This window comes from Haliotis rufescens, unplaced genomic scaffold, assembly GCF_023055435.1.
Source record: "Haliotis rufescens isolate VD_foot unplaced genomic scaffold, xgHalRufe1.0.p SCAF_12, whole genome shotgun sequence".
Taxonomy (NCBI): domain Eukaryota; kingdom Metazoa; phylum Mollusca; class Gastropoda; order Lepetellida; family Haliotidae; genus Haliotis; species Haliotis rufescens.
The window spans coordinates 6,137,290-6,151,805 of record NW_025963802.1 but is presented as its reverse complement, the minus strand read 5'-3'; the positions used below and the strand labels follow the sequence as shown (position 1 = coordinate 6,151,805).

At 37.8% G+C, this 14,516-nt stretch overlaps 1 protein-coding gene across 2 annotated transcripts; it reads right to left on the bottom strand.

The window, feature by feature from the left end:
* Window positions 1-466: 466 nt before the first annotated feature.
* Window positions 467-12,078, bottom strand: LOC124141247 (protein O-GlcNAcase-like). 2 transcript variants are annotated; one of them, XM_046509205.2, is made up of 15 exons: window positions 11,860-12,078; window positions 10,731-10,782; window positions 10,252-10,349; window positions 9,717-9,847; window positions 9,234-9,402; window positions 8,973-9,071; window positions 7,995-8,279; window positions 6,951-7,735; window positions 6,457-6,631; window positions 5,463-5,516; window positions 4,320-4,405; window positions 2,257-2,361; window positions 1,846-1,937; window positions 1,293-1,482; window positions 467-973 (listed from the first exon to the last, which is right to left on the bottom strand). In XM_046509205.2, the coding sequence occupies exons 1-15, from the start codon at window positions 12,005-12,007 to the stop codon at window positions 674-676; spliced, it is 2,769 nt and encodes a 922-aa protein (XP_046365161.1). In that variant the 5' UTR covers window positions 12,008-12,078; the 3' UTR covers window positions 467-673. The 2 variants fall into 2 exon arrangements, with proteins under 2 accessions (XP_046365161.1, XP_046365162.1); XM_046509206.2 differs by lacking the exon at window positions 5,463-5,516.
* Between the last annotated feature and the right edge of the window lie 2,438 nt (window positions 12,079-14,516).

The window sequence follows — 14,516 nt, the reverse complement described above, 5'->3', positions numbered from 1 at the left end:
TTGTCGCAAAAGAAAGATTTGGGGATAATGAGCCAGTGAACATAAAATACTTTAAAGATAAGTTCAGGCACGACAGAACAGTATTTTCCTGTTTAGAAAATGAACAAAACAGTCAATGTGATATAGTCAGTCCTTTACTGGAAATGAAGTGATCAGTGAACTTAATTGTGGCACTACTGAAACTCCAAATTCCTTGAAAATACTGATAGTGAAGTAAAATATACTGATGGTGATATTTTCTTGAGACCATAGCACTCATTTCACAGGAGAAATGTTTTATACAGTGTACTTCAAAATCATGCTTAGTTCCTCCGCCGAAGACTTACATTCTTAATTTCTACTGATGCCAATCAAAATAGATAAGCACAGCTATTCTCAAAATATACACAAAAGAAAAATGATTCCTTTGCAAAAGAAAATATCCCAAGAGGGCTTTCGAATGTCAGATCTATTTTTGGAGTCAGGAACACAATTTGCACATGATAAAACACTTTGAAGCCCAGCTTCGAAGCATAAGACCAATCACTACCCTTTTTATGGTAATTGGTGGTACTGGCTGAAGTTCCTTTCAGAAAAGGTGCTATGTCGAACAGAATGCCAAATGCAAGGCAGTCAGCCATTAGTTGTCCATTGAAGGCAATACCCTGCCTTGATGCCATAAGAGTATCACAGTTTAGATAATCCGTCCAAGAAAGATAGCATCGTCGGACAAACAGTCTGGTCCTGTTATTGGTACAAAACCCAGTTTTGCGTAGCAATCCATCATGTATTTATCTCCTACTGTTAGTTCACAGTGTACACCGATGGAACCACTGGTTTTCACAGCACAAAGGGCACAGGCCAGAAGTCTTTTAGGTACTGCAGGGTCCTCAATTCTGTTGGGCAGGACATCAACACGCAGTAATGATGGGTACCGTTTGTATAGAACTTCCGGAATCATCTGCTGCTCATTGTGAAAGCTTAAGATCAGTTCCTGCGAAAACGAAAGGAAACATATATTGGGTGTATAAATCTTTTTATAACCAGTCATAACGATATATTTTTCAGTAATAAAGTATGACACAAAAAGCTTGCCTGCCTCCACCTTTAACAGGCAAACCTGAGCTTGAGGGTAATACTACAAGATCAGGACATGACACTTTGTAATCTGTCATTCTAATAAGCTCTTATGAGAATTATGGGGTACTAGGGTCAAAGAATCTGCAGCATAACCTTTAGAAAAGCATTGATGAGACTAAGGGGGAAGCATAAAGTACTCAATAGGTCTGTTCAGTAGTGCAGTGTATACATACATCTGCTGGTGAAAGTTCATCCTTGTCAGGTTTGGGGTACTTCTGGCACATGGAGGGTATCCAGTCAATCTTGGTCTTCTGGTGGAGCTGCTTGCTGTCTAGGGCACACAGGGCATAGCCACAGATTCCTTCTTCATCCTCCACAACAAAGCAGTATTCAGGGCAATTGGTGACTAGGCCTCCGAGCAACCTGGAATTAATGGGTCATTACCATCACAACTGCTGTTAAATTAATGAAATGCATAGTGAGAGTTAGGATAAGATTAAAAAATAAGTCAGTATCAAAAGTTACATTTCACCATATTTTTGCATACAACCTAATGTTGGGGAGAAACCCATGAGCATTGTTTGGGTACAGAATTATATAGGTGATTATATTTAGAGTCTTCACTGACCATTAATAGGCATGTTATTTAATGACCCAAAGGACTGGAAACCTCTGTGGAGGAAAGCCAAATGGAAAATCCAAAGGCATATGTTCGACATTGAAACATTACAATAGATCAAAGAGATTTCAGACATTAGCTAGACGTTTGCACATTGATTCTCGTACCTGTCTCCCATGAGTTGCGGATTGTCTGGGAAGACATCGGTGCCATCCATGCCGTCGTCACAAGTCTTCAGACACACTTGGTACACTTGATCCTGAAGCATGATCGTTTTTACTGAGATTGGATGTACTCTAAGAAACAATAATTTGACCCTAGAAGCTACCCTTAGTCAGCTTTGACCAAATAACATAGCAGTAAACAACACTCATTTTGGTTCAGAATCCAGGAAAGATAAACGAGAAAGAAAACTTTATGGCAAAGACAGAACTTCCAAGAATCCAACTGCCATCTATCCAATAGGTTTGCTCACAAATTTCTTTTTGATATTCTCAGGGTGTTTAATACCTTTTACCTATTCCGATTAGGGGAGAAAAATTATCTTTGCATATATTGGCTGTTTACCATGAACTCACCTTATCACGAGGATGGTAAGGTCTATAGACATATTGTTTCTTGACAAAACTGTCAGGGGCAGTCATGAAGAATAGATCATGAGCAGTGTCAATCGGCAACATTCGCTGTGAACAGATCAGAAGGGTGTTATGTAAGGATCTAGCCAGGAACAAAGACTGATCCAGATTCAAATAAGGACAAGAATTCGCAAGCGCATGACATTCCTGAAGCCAGATGTTTGACTTGAAAAACAGCATTGACAAGTGGCTGTAGTTTACTACCATTTACTGATTTGAGCCATACCTTATAAAGTTTACAGTGCTGTACATCAAGATTCAACTGGATTCAGGAAACAATTGAAAAATTATATTTACCTTATAATATTACTTCTTATTTAAACACAGGCAAACTACTTATCACTTACTTGTTGGCTGAGAGCCTACAACATTCAAATCATATTAGCATTTCTTCCGTCTTTCAGGCTGATTCACTGTTGCTTTTGCACTTTATCTCAAGTTTTTACAATCTTGCTAAATGTTAACCACAATGAAAGTTAGACAGTTCAATAATTACTGGGACAAAAATCAGGGTTTTTCTTACACATTTTCAACATTTGTTCAATGCATCTTTCATTGCCATAATATTTAGGTGTCAAGATACTGACATTTGTCTTTGGAAGATATTCTAATGATAGGGTTGGGAAAGCTTGAGAGTACATAACAGAACTACAAAAGGTAAAAACTCAAGCTGGATTTTTTTCTTCTTAGCAATTTGTAATATCTGTGATGACAAAGAATGTCCATGTCCATGTAGATTGTCCATAAACGTGACAATCTACTAAAAGTTCAAGAACAAGTGGATTAACTAAATCCAACATTAACAGTTAACATTGAACTTGTAAATGATCTGGGAGAAGTGAAAACCTCATGGCTGGGTCTGACCATGGTAACATTTTTGTATGAAATTGGGAACAAGCTATGTAAAGATAATATCTATGTTGCCTTTACAAAATATTGTCAGGTGCAATTAAATCAAAATATATTCCAAAGACACTAGAAGTGAAATTATTCAGATTGTCCAACTTTCATGGATTATGAAAGAAACCAAGCATTATCGCAGCGCACTTTCTGTAATGAAAGACATCTATTAGCACATGGTAATAACACCACTGGAAACCGTTTACTTGAAGAAATTATGTTCAGAAAATTTTCTGTTTTTCACGTTACTAGAATTATCAACCTCTGTATGGAGATAGAAACATTTGATGGCGTACAACAGTGTTTGAAATGATTTTAATAAAGTAGTTTCTTTGCTGAATCGTGGCATTAGTATATCCAGTTTCAAAAGCAGTCACTGAGCTGACCAGATTATCTTTAGACAGATTCAAACACTGTTAGTAACATTCTGCCATGATCAACAACACTACCATCAAATGACAATATGGTAGTGGAAGGGTCAATAAAAGTTTCAATCACATGATAAAGAGGTTTTCTCAAGTGCTAACAAGTATGTAAATGTAAATTGCTTCTGCCATATATCTAAGTTTACACACCAAATTCCCCAATGTTGCATAGTGGGGGTACAAACTAAGGGGAATTCTTTTGCAAAAACAAATAAAAGTAAGAAAAAATTCTGAACATTTCATGGTGTACACAATGGTACAAAACTTTAGATTACAAATTCAAGTTGACTCTTGATTTGCAGAATATTTCAGACATGTATAAAAGTGATCCAACTGCTATGGATTTAAAACAAGCAATTTCTGAAACAACTGCTCGAATTGAGCATTAGCTGTAAAAAATATTCTGCAATATTGACAAGAAACAAATTGAATTCTAAGAAAAGCTTTAAATTTGGCATGTGATTGTAAGCCATCTGAGCTGTGACGCTTGCTCATAGCGCGAGCAGCAGCGCAACCTGTAAAGGAAGCAAGAATTAAACTTGAGATAAAAGTGCAACAACCGCAGAGATCAGCTGAAATTGGAGAGAAGATATTAGTTGGGACTCGGAATGGGGAAACCACCATGATGATGATTGTTGTGCATCCAGCGCATGTGGCAACAAGCTTCCTGGATATACATACTTGGAACTCTGCCTGCAGACCGCCTCTGAAGACCCAGGGTTCTTGGTCTCCACTAACGAATACCTCCTTATAGCCTTTTGTAAGCCCTATTATTGTTAAAAAAGAAATAGGTAGAACTCATTAGTGTCCTGACAAAACCAATTCAGGTTGGAAGAAGGTGGATATGGTTTACTTTATTTTACATTTACACATCTTACCTTACAAGTTCAATAGTTACCTCGACGATACAATTCATCGATGTTGCTACTTGAACAAGATGTACTTGCATGCTATTTTATGTCCAGGGACATGATAATGTCACGGAACTTTGTACAGCTTTCTTAGCGATATAGGTTTGCAAATACATATTCTAAATGTACTAAACTACATGGAATTGTCGATGAAACATGACATTTCATTTGAAAGGAATGAAACAATTTCCACAAATTCAGACAAAAATAACCCAACCAAACTAAATCTGAAAGCCTTATCAACCTCAATATTTTGTACCATGTTTGCAAACCTCTGACTAGGCAAGATGAGAAGACATGGGAATCCAAATTCAACTACATCTGTATGAGAATATATCAAAAGCTCAAAGACAGTCTTTAATAGTCTCACTAGAATTGAAGTAGTGAGATCTGCAATCATCGAAAAAAGGTCACTCAATTTTCTGATAAAAATCAAGACAATTGAGGGCACTGATACAAACTGAAAATATTCATCACACATATGAAACTGAAGTTGGATTCAAAACTCTCCAATCCGAGAGCAAATATCTGCATCTGAAACCATCTCCATTTCAGCAAGGCCCTAGCTTCAAGGTGTTTCATATACTCTACAAAACAAATGTAATAATATACCAAACTCAAAGATTACCAATATTTGCATTTTACTTTGTTAGAAAGCATTTCCCAAGTGACAAGCAAGTTTTTGACAAGATAACATTATGTAAGATTTCCTCTTGAATAGCCCACACTGAAACACCTGGAAGTTTGTGAACTTATTGGTGAAATGGAGATGCCATGTTCATATATAAAGAAAATCAAACATCATGCAGAACCTGTGTAAATGAACAATGATTAGTGAGCCTTGGAAAGCTGTACAAAGTGCTAACTGCAGTAGAAGAGTGTCGGCCCAAACCCAAACACATAGAATGCGTACATGTTAGAGATCCTTGCAAGTGACACACAGCCATGTATGGAACTCGACCACCTCCTGAAAGAACACAAGCAAACAGAACATTAGTATGTGCCTATCACTGGTCATCCGCACTGAAAGTAAGGACTAAATGCCAGTTTATTTAATTGACTCCCTTACTCACCAATTGAGATTTATTTTATCAATTAGAAGACAATTTAGTCCTCAAAAAGATGGTATTTATTTGTCCTACAAGGCATTATCTTCAAATCCTGTTCACTTTAGCATTCCCTTAGGTTGCATATTTCTTAAACCCTTAAAATATTGGTTGGAAAAAAATAAGGTTGGAAGTATTTCACAAAACATGTCAGAACTAGACACACAAAGCCAGGAAATGAATTCCTAAAATAAATGAACTGCGTTACTAAAATAATCAAACAGGGTAAAAGATAATGCCTGAAAAAGTTGTCACTATGTTGACAACATTGAAGACCTTGTTTATTTGAGGAATTACACATAAAAAATGGCTGTTACTTAGTATCAGCATCCAAGAGCCACAATATTATGATAAAGTATTAACCTTCCCATGTAGGTTATAATTTTTAGCGTAACATGGTCTACTTTTGAACTCAAAACTTCACAAGCACAGGATACCAGTGACTTTTGAATGAGATATTTTCATGATATCAACTATTGATTGGACATTCTCTGGCCATTACCAAATCTGAATAACATCTTATTACATTTTTGAATACAGTCTGTCAATGTCCTAGAAAATGAACCGATCTGAAACATGGATGCCATGTGGTGTACTATCAAGCTTCTTCCATCAGAAAACTAAGATAAACCACAAAATGAACATTCAAAACGACAAGCTGATGTTCATAATGGACATCAAAATAAAACCAGACATTGCTTTTAATAATACTGAGGCTCAAGAACAGGACAAGGTTACAATTTTGTCAGCCAGAGGGACCATGCATATCAATGTCATGTGTACATAAAAATTGACAATTACCCATCCACTTGACGTAAGCACAACAAGTCTGTAGCACTCCCCGTAGATCCCACAGGTACGGGAAGATGTCGGACAAGAGGGACTTGTTGGGGATGGCCATAAGGCGATCATACAACTCTAAAACAGCTCCAACACCATCCTCAAACCTCCTTGCAACTTCAAACCAGCTTGTTACCTGAAACAAAACATTGATAATCAGAAATACAAACTTGTCTGAGGACATCTGTATAGTGTATTGCCATGCCTATATACAAGAAAGTCTAAAATACTTCAAACTCTGAAGAAAACCACAATAATAAATGGTGACAAAAGGGTTGAACAAGTACATGTTGAGGCAAAATAGACAGACCTTCCGTAGGTTAAATGACACTTCCAACTCTTGAAATCGACATGTTCAATTTCAAAATAAGGTTTGTTCAATTGCAAAATATGGCAATGAAAATCACATAATATCATTTGCATAGAAATGTAAGGTAAAAAAAAACACATTTTACCTGATCTCTGATTTTCTTTGCACCATTAGCACTTGAGATAACATGAGCATTTGCCCTAAGCCAGTACAGATCATGCATCATTTCACAACCCCTGGACCCATATTCAAAAGGTGTGTAGAACAAATCCACAAGCAATGAAATGTTGTCAAAGGTTAGATCACCAGGTGATATAAATTCAACACCACTAGATGTTTCCACAACCTCTTCACAATTTGTAATGCCTGTAGCGTTTCTTTCCTCACACTTTTCCAAAGCAGTCACTTCAATCTGCATAAGAGATTCTGACGATTCATTTTTGGGAATACAATGGACATTAGGGGGTATTGCACTGATCCCTGTAGGAACACAATCCATGGGTTCAAGTTCTGAATTGTCAGCCACAAATTCTGAATCCGATATGGGCACATCAACAAGACTGTTCACGGGATTCATTGATGGCTGCATGTATGAGACATTGTCTACTTCAGCCATGTTGGAATCCATGGAATTCAGTGGAGGGATTGGTAAGGAAACAGTTTTGTCTTCAGATTCAAATGTTGTCGTTGTTGGCGTTATCGCTGTACATGTGCTGACCACAACATTGGAAATGGGCATCAAAGGTGGGGATGGGCGCTTAGGAGGGAGGCGTCCTGCTGAGAACTCTATCAACCACTCGTTAAGAGCTATCTTCAGTGCCTGTCTGGGTTGGTACCGAGTATCAAACCTTGTTGGAATGTCCTCATCTGAACTGAAATCACTTTCTGTCTCCAACTTGATGTCAGAAGCCACAGGACTTAATCTGTCACCTGTGATGCAAAAAAAAGACTAAGTTAAATTCACATTATTAATGTAATAGTAGATGATTTTGTTTTCTATCAATTCAGATATTGCCAGTGGGGATTTACAATGAGCCCACCCATTTTTCTCCACTTGAAACTAAGTGGTGAAACTCACATCATTGTTGTCTTAATGGAAGTGTTCAGAGAAAAACACTAAAAATGTTCTTATTAGACCACTGAATATGTACTTGCTTTAAACAACTTCGAAACACAAAGATTGCTTTACCCGATATGATGTCTTTTTTCACTCCGTCCATGTTGGACTTGCACCACTGCGCCAATGTGTGACACGCTATGTAATTAGCTTCAAATTCGGTGTTTGGATTTGTCATCACACCCTTCAGGTATGGAATGATTTCAGGTGACCGACCATCATATGGTCCAAGGAATATCCTTCTTGGATCATAGTCATTTGCATGAATATTGTCCCATATCACAGGTGGACGCTTCAAGACAGAAGCAACTTCTTCAAGTGACTGAATACTGAGTTTCTTGCTGATCACCTTAGGTCCTGAAAATGAAATAAATATTTGAGTTCATACAATTTGGTTCTAACAGATCAGGTTCTTGAATTCCCAAAGGAAGAAAAGAATATTTGTCTGTTAAAGTCTTTGTCTTTAACATCGAAGGCACCACAGGTGCATATCCAGTGTCCCGAACGGACTACCTTGGGGATGGTTTCCATAGCTATGGCTGGGATGGTACGGTCAGTTTTTAGAAGGGGGAACTTGTTTAGGATTGTTTGCACACCAGGATATGGAGGAGGATAAAAACATGTATGTGTGAGATTGGACCTTTAAAAAATGTTATATTTTTAAACCTTACCCTTGGGGCTATTATGATTTACCACCAAATGTCTGATAACTACTCGGGAATATTATCCTTCATATAATACTGGGGACGCAAGATGCCCAGTTAGGGTCAGACAAACCACTGACAAGATGACACCATCCTCTAGGTCACACACCGTAACCAAGATTATCAACTTCTATGACAAGCAGAGACTGAAATAAACATTACACTGAGCCAGTTTCAAAAAAGGTACCCAAGGGCTGGTAGAATTTTTAACACCTTGTTTGTGTTCCTCAATGTTATCACTATTGCGGCAAGTAGACTTACATGGTTAATTACTATCCCTGACAGAGCATAGCATACTGTGATCTATTCTAACAGGTCAGACAAGGTAATCAACACAATAACATACCTGTCCACATGACATTGATCCCTGGGAGCAGCTTGCTACCAATAGTTGTTAGGTAGTCTGAACTTAACACATTTGGTATTGCTCTGGAAGCACAGTACTCTGAAACACACATTCAGTTCAGATTAACTCACACATTCATGAAATGTGTAAGAAACATTTATCAAGAGTTTGGGATTCAAATTAGCATACAGCAATAATCATGCTTATCTTAAAGTTGTATCCGAAGTGGAGCCTAATGAATGTTCAGTCTTTGCTACTCACCTGTAGGGCAGAATAAAAACTTTGGTTGGCCCAAATGCTCATATACTTCATTTGTAACAGAGGCTTGAGCAAATGCTGAGGATGGAAACACACTCCGGTCTGCTTCGCTTATTTCAGGGTCAATGTCATCAAATAAGATCGCAAATGCTTTACAACCAAATGTTGAAACCTGAAACATAATGAACCAAATAATGAAGTCTCACAATTGTTAATAAACTTCATCTGTGATAAATGTTTCTCAAACGTATTGATTGTAATCAAACATTCACCAAAGGTCCTACAAGTCCTTGCTTTTATTTGTATCAAGCAAGTTGGTCCAATGAGACTTTCTAACCATACTTCTGGTTGTCAGATCATACAGTATGAAATCAGTCAAATATTGATTACAGAAAATCATTTCACTACTTAAAGTATGATTTAAGGGATTAAACTCACTAACAGGACTCGTGACATTTGACATTTATGAACATTTCATACTATTACCTGTTCCAGTTTCCTTTTCAGGCATGTAATATCTTTTGTGCTGGAGAATGTGATGTCTAGGCCAGGTGAGATGGCATACACAAAATTCACATTGTTCTGATGAGCAGCTTCAGTCAGATTTGTAAGATGGTCTGCAAACAAATTTGCAATGTTTATGCATCATCATATTGCAAATAGAGACACAAAACTACAATGGCTTTCAAGTTTCTTATATATATATATATATATATATGACACAGAATTAAATGCCCAATTCTGAACGTATAGTGTTTATGCAATAGCTACTGATACGAAGTGTTGTGTATCAACACTCATTGCGTATGTCAGTTTTAAGATGCTCTCCATGCTGTAAAGTCTCTTGAGATCATTGTACATGTGACATTTACACCTTTAGTTAATCAGCTGTGAAGTGACCCTTTTGCCGTCAACTCAGGGATGCTTGGGATGTTGAGTAATATTTAGTTAGCAGCAAACATGAAACAAAGCACCCCGTCATATTCTTTCATTACCCAATTTTGAGTACATTGTTACTTACCAGCTTCTTCAACAGAATATAGTTCTCTCCAGAAAGCCCTATGTTTACAGTCATCTTTTGGGGCATACATGTATGTGTTCAAGCCCATCTTGTTCATCCTGAAAGACAAAAACATTACAAAAGTTCAACCATTGTCTGGTTCCATGCTGCCAAATACATAACATCAATGGTTTCCCAAAAACATAATCTAAATTAACAATAAAGTACAAATAAATATTGACTTCAGTTTCTTTCCCATGCTCACTGAAATAATATCAATTGTTTTGCATCTGTACAAAATCATTAATTTTGAATATCATTAGACATTAACATGATTAACCTGTTGTCATTAATTGATCTGCTATAAACCTATTTCAACATTGATTGACGATATGCTAACTTCATCACACTCATGACTACTTGGTATTAAACCTGTTTATGCTTTGTTCACAATTCAACTATTAAATATTAATTTTCCAAAGCTACTTTGAAGTTCTTACCATGCAAAAAGCAGCTTCCTTTGATCTGTGCTCCATGGTTTGCCATAGAAACCTGTTAACGAAAATAGCTCATACAAGTAAGTTTTTCAAAATTAAAAATGGACCTGGAACATGACTAGACTTTATCAGTTCAGGACAACTTAAGAAACAAAGCATAAAACCTGGAAGCCTTTCCCAATTTTCTACTAGGTGTCGTGATACCTGACCATTGGGCAGTTGGCAAGGACTAGTGCCAATTTCTAACACTGAATCCTTCAATTACTTTTAGTTTTGATGCTGAGAACTTCCATGTAACTCCACTACTAAAGTATCAATCGCTGTTCAAAACAGGCGATGTCACTCAATTGCCACAGAAGTTTACAGACAAGACAATGGAGGTCACAATTTTTTTCTGCTGGAAAAGAGCTGATTTCTATTGTTGAAAACATCAGCTTCCAGTATTAGCATACAAATTTGTTTTCATTCACCCTTCCCCAAACATATCAGCAATACCGCCTTAACCGTTTGGAAAGAGGGAAAGAGATATGCTAGGATATTCCAACTTGTGAATAAGAACCAAAAGCACTCATTTTCGAGCTACAGAAATAAATATTTGTAGGCTTATTCATCATGACACACAATCATTTGTAGGATATTTTTTCTGTTCGAGGTAAACGTTTTCCTTGTAATTGTTTAATGAAACAAAGCCAATAACGGTCTCAAAAGGCTATAGGCCTAGGCTAAAAATAAAGGTAGTTCCTAGAATCATGGATTCATTGAAAGGGGCTTCCAGTGTTTAAACTTCTACACAGTAGTATAGCGGTTGATTTAGTAAAATTTCCCATATTTCAGTGAAAGCAAGATAGTGGTGAAATTTTACAAAATATTCGTTGATAAAAATCAGTCCCGTATTTCATTTCAGCAGGAGCAAGACGCCATTTTGTTTTCACCGTCGGAATGTGACAAGTGCCCCGGATGAAAAGAGAATTAGATTTTCTGATCACAGAATGACCACATCTTCCAATGTAATGCTTCGTATGTGTGTCCTAATCGCAATCCTTCATATTTAAGACACAGTTTCACGAAATGTAAGGATTTACTGAGAAGAAACAATATGTTTCTGGCAGTCCAAGGTCGAATATTGCCTCACCTTCCACAACACCGGACACGAATGTACCATCGTCCGTGCTGTTATCGTCAACTTCTTTCCCCGTCATTCTGGATCGTAGTTGGCGCTGATATCCACCCTTTTGACATCTGCTCGCTATGGAACCAATTTTTGAGCTCCCTTTAACCATCAGCAACCACACTTTCTTTCGCTTCTACTCGTGAAATAATTATTACTCCGCTGAATTGTGGGTAATACGGACTATCCGGATGACACAAAGACGTTTATTGGCTACACGGATTCTTCTCAACCAATGAAAACCCGTTTGGCATAGTGTTGGTGCATGCTAATGTACTGTGGGTAAAAAAAAGTGGATAAAACCGGTTTGCACTGCCATTGGCGTGTTTCGTGACAGAACTGGCTGTCACAATGTACTGTAAATGGAACACATATATAGCATGGGCGGACACAGAGGGGGGTGCGGGGGTTCGCACCCCCCCCCTTTTTATTTCGAAAAATATATATATTCTGTATAAATTACCACCAAAGACAATAAATAGATCTTAATTGTGCACCCCCCTTTTCAAAAAAGCTGTATCCGCCCATGTGTAGGCCTATATATACATGGCCTAACAAGACAGCATTAGCTCTACACCAAATTCAAGCAACGATACACGACAGTTGTTGTAAAATAAGAACTATTATTACATTTACATTGAACAAAAAGCGTTTCTTATGCATAGCCGATAAATAAAAGAGGGAGAATATAATTGTAAAAATAACTCTCAAATCAGACTGACTCGTGATATATTATTATCCTATAACGTCTGAGAGTTAAATAATACAGTGAAATCAACATGTCTTTCTCAGTTGGGTTCGATCGTGTGAATATCCACTGTTAATGGCGTGAGATATTTGTGTCATGCTGACTTTACGAAATGAGTGTCCGAATTCTTGTATTTCCCGAGCGTTAACCCTCTTCATATCGATCGTCATCAACTACTAAAGTCCTCCAGAGACCATAAAATACATATATTTTATGGTCTCGCATGAGTGCACATGCACTACAGCCACAACACATTACTGTTTTTAATATGTGGAATGGCCTCAATAAATCACAGAATTTAAGACATCAGATCATTTTTAATTACTTCCGGGGCCCAACACAAACCTATATGTTGTAATAATATCAACAAAATACCACAATTCCTACAAAGCAAAGCCACGCTTAAAAGGTTTTATATCAAAGACCAACAAAGCCCCATATCTAAAAACTTATTTTTTAAAACTTTCCAACTTTTGGCCGTATCTGCTGTACTCCATCAATCTAAACCAATAACTGCACATTAATCGCACCTTATTAATATTATATATCACAATTATATAGATCTATATAGCTTTACTATTCAGTATCCCTCTCCCGAAAGCTCCCCGACGTTGCCCGGACGCTCCCTGACGTTGTACACTGCCCGGACGCTCCCTGACGTTGTACGTTGACCGGACGTTCCCTGACGTTGTACATTGCCCGGACGCTCCCTGACGTTGTACGTTGCCCAGACGCTCCCTGACGTTGTACGTTGCCTGGACGCTCCCTGACGTTGTACGTTGCCCGGACGCTCCCTGACGTTGTACGTTGCCTGGACGCTCCCTGACGTTGTACGTTGTACGTTGCCCGGACGCTCCTGGGCGTTATTTAGTCGGACCGACTTAAAACATGAGAGTGGGAATCTACACATAATTATTTAAAATTTATCCGATATTTTCTCAATTAAATTTAAGAAAGAGAATTTATAGATGTCAATTTCTTTATTATGAGGAACACCCAGTTGTTTGTTGTTATGTTCCTCATATAATAAAGTTTACCAGCAGTGCAGAGTTACCTACCCTGCTTATAAATTAACATCATATACTGTTTAAGGGGTTTTTTTTAGTACATACCGCCAACAGCATTCCAAGATCCTTCAGTGTATCACTTCTATATGCAACTCAAATACTTAACTAATTTTAAGTTACGTAGCTCTGTTACGATAGGTGGACAACTTGGAAATTATTATCAATGAAAACTAAGTTATTTGTTTCGTTGTGACCATTGGTGAGCGCTTGTCAACATAAGTAACATCGTGTAAATATAGATGTAACCAGATCTATATCTATAGTTGTTGATGTAGACTTGTGTCTCCAAAGACATTGTCTCTGTTCAGTACATTAAACTAGTTGTTTGATCAGGGCTACAATATTCAAGGCCTCAGTAAATCTTCCCCACAGTATTTATGGTGACATATGTGACGACATTTCTAAATTTTACTCATCAGCTCAATGACCAAATTATATCCGATGCCAATCTCTATTAGACTTGTACCATATGTTCCTAGGTGTATTCAGGTGAACAATTAACTTGTTTTTGCGTGTGCGTGTGGCGGGTTCCACCGGTCGGGCAGGATAAGGTGAAGGTGATATTGGGTTTAACGTCGCGTCCAAGATTATTGCACTTATATAGCGATGTGCATGCACGTGTGTGTGTGGCTGCTTGTACTAGTCCGGACTGATGCCGATTTATAGTGCTAGCCCACTGAGATACCATGTGCCGCAGTTTAACATGAATACCCTACTCAGACACAGTATACTGACTCCGAGCCGACCAGTACTTGTTTTAGCCACTTAATGCCGAGCGCCAGACAGGGTAACAACAAGTACCATCT

Excerpts from the sequence above, each read along its gene's own strand:
- LOC124141247 (XM_046509205.2), bottom strand. The coding sequence starts at position 12,007 with ATGGTTAAAGGGAGCTCAAAAATTGGTTCCATAGCGAGCAGATGTCAA. Across the intron at positions 10,350-10,730 it reads AGGAAGCTGCTTTTTGCATG|GATGAACAAGATGGGCTTGA; the intron begins GTAAGAACTTCA and ends TTTGTCTTTCAG. Across the intron at positions 974-1,292 it reads ATGAACTTTCACCAGCAGAT|GAACTGATCTTAAGCTTTCA; the intron begins GTATGTATACAC and ends TCGTTTTCGCAG.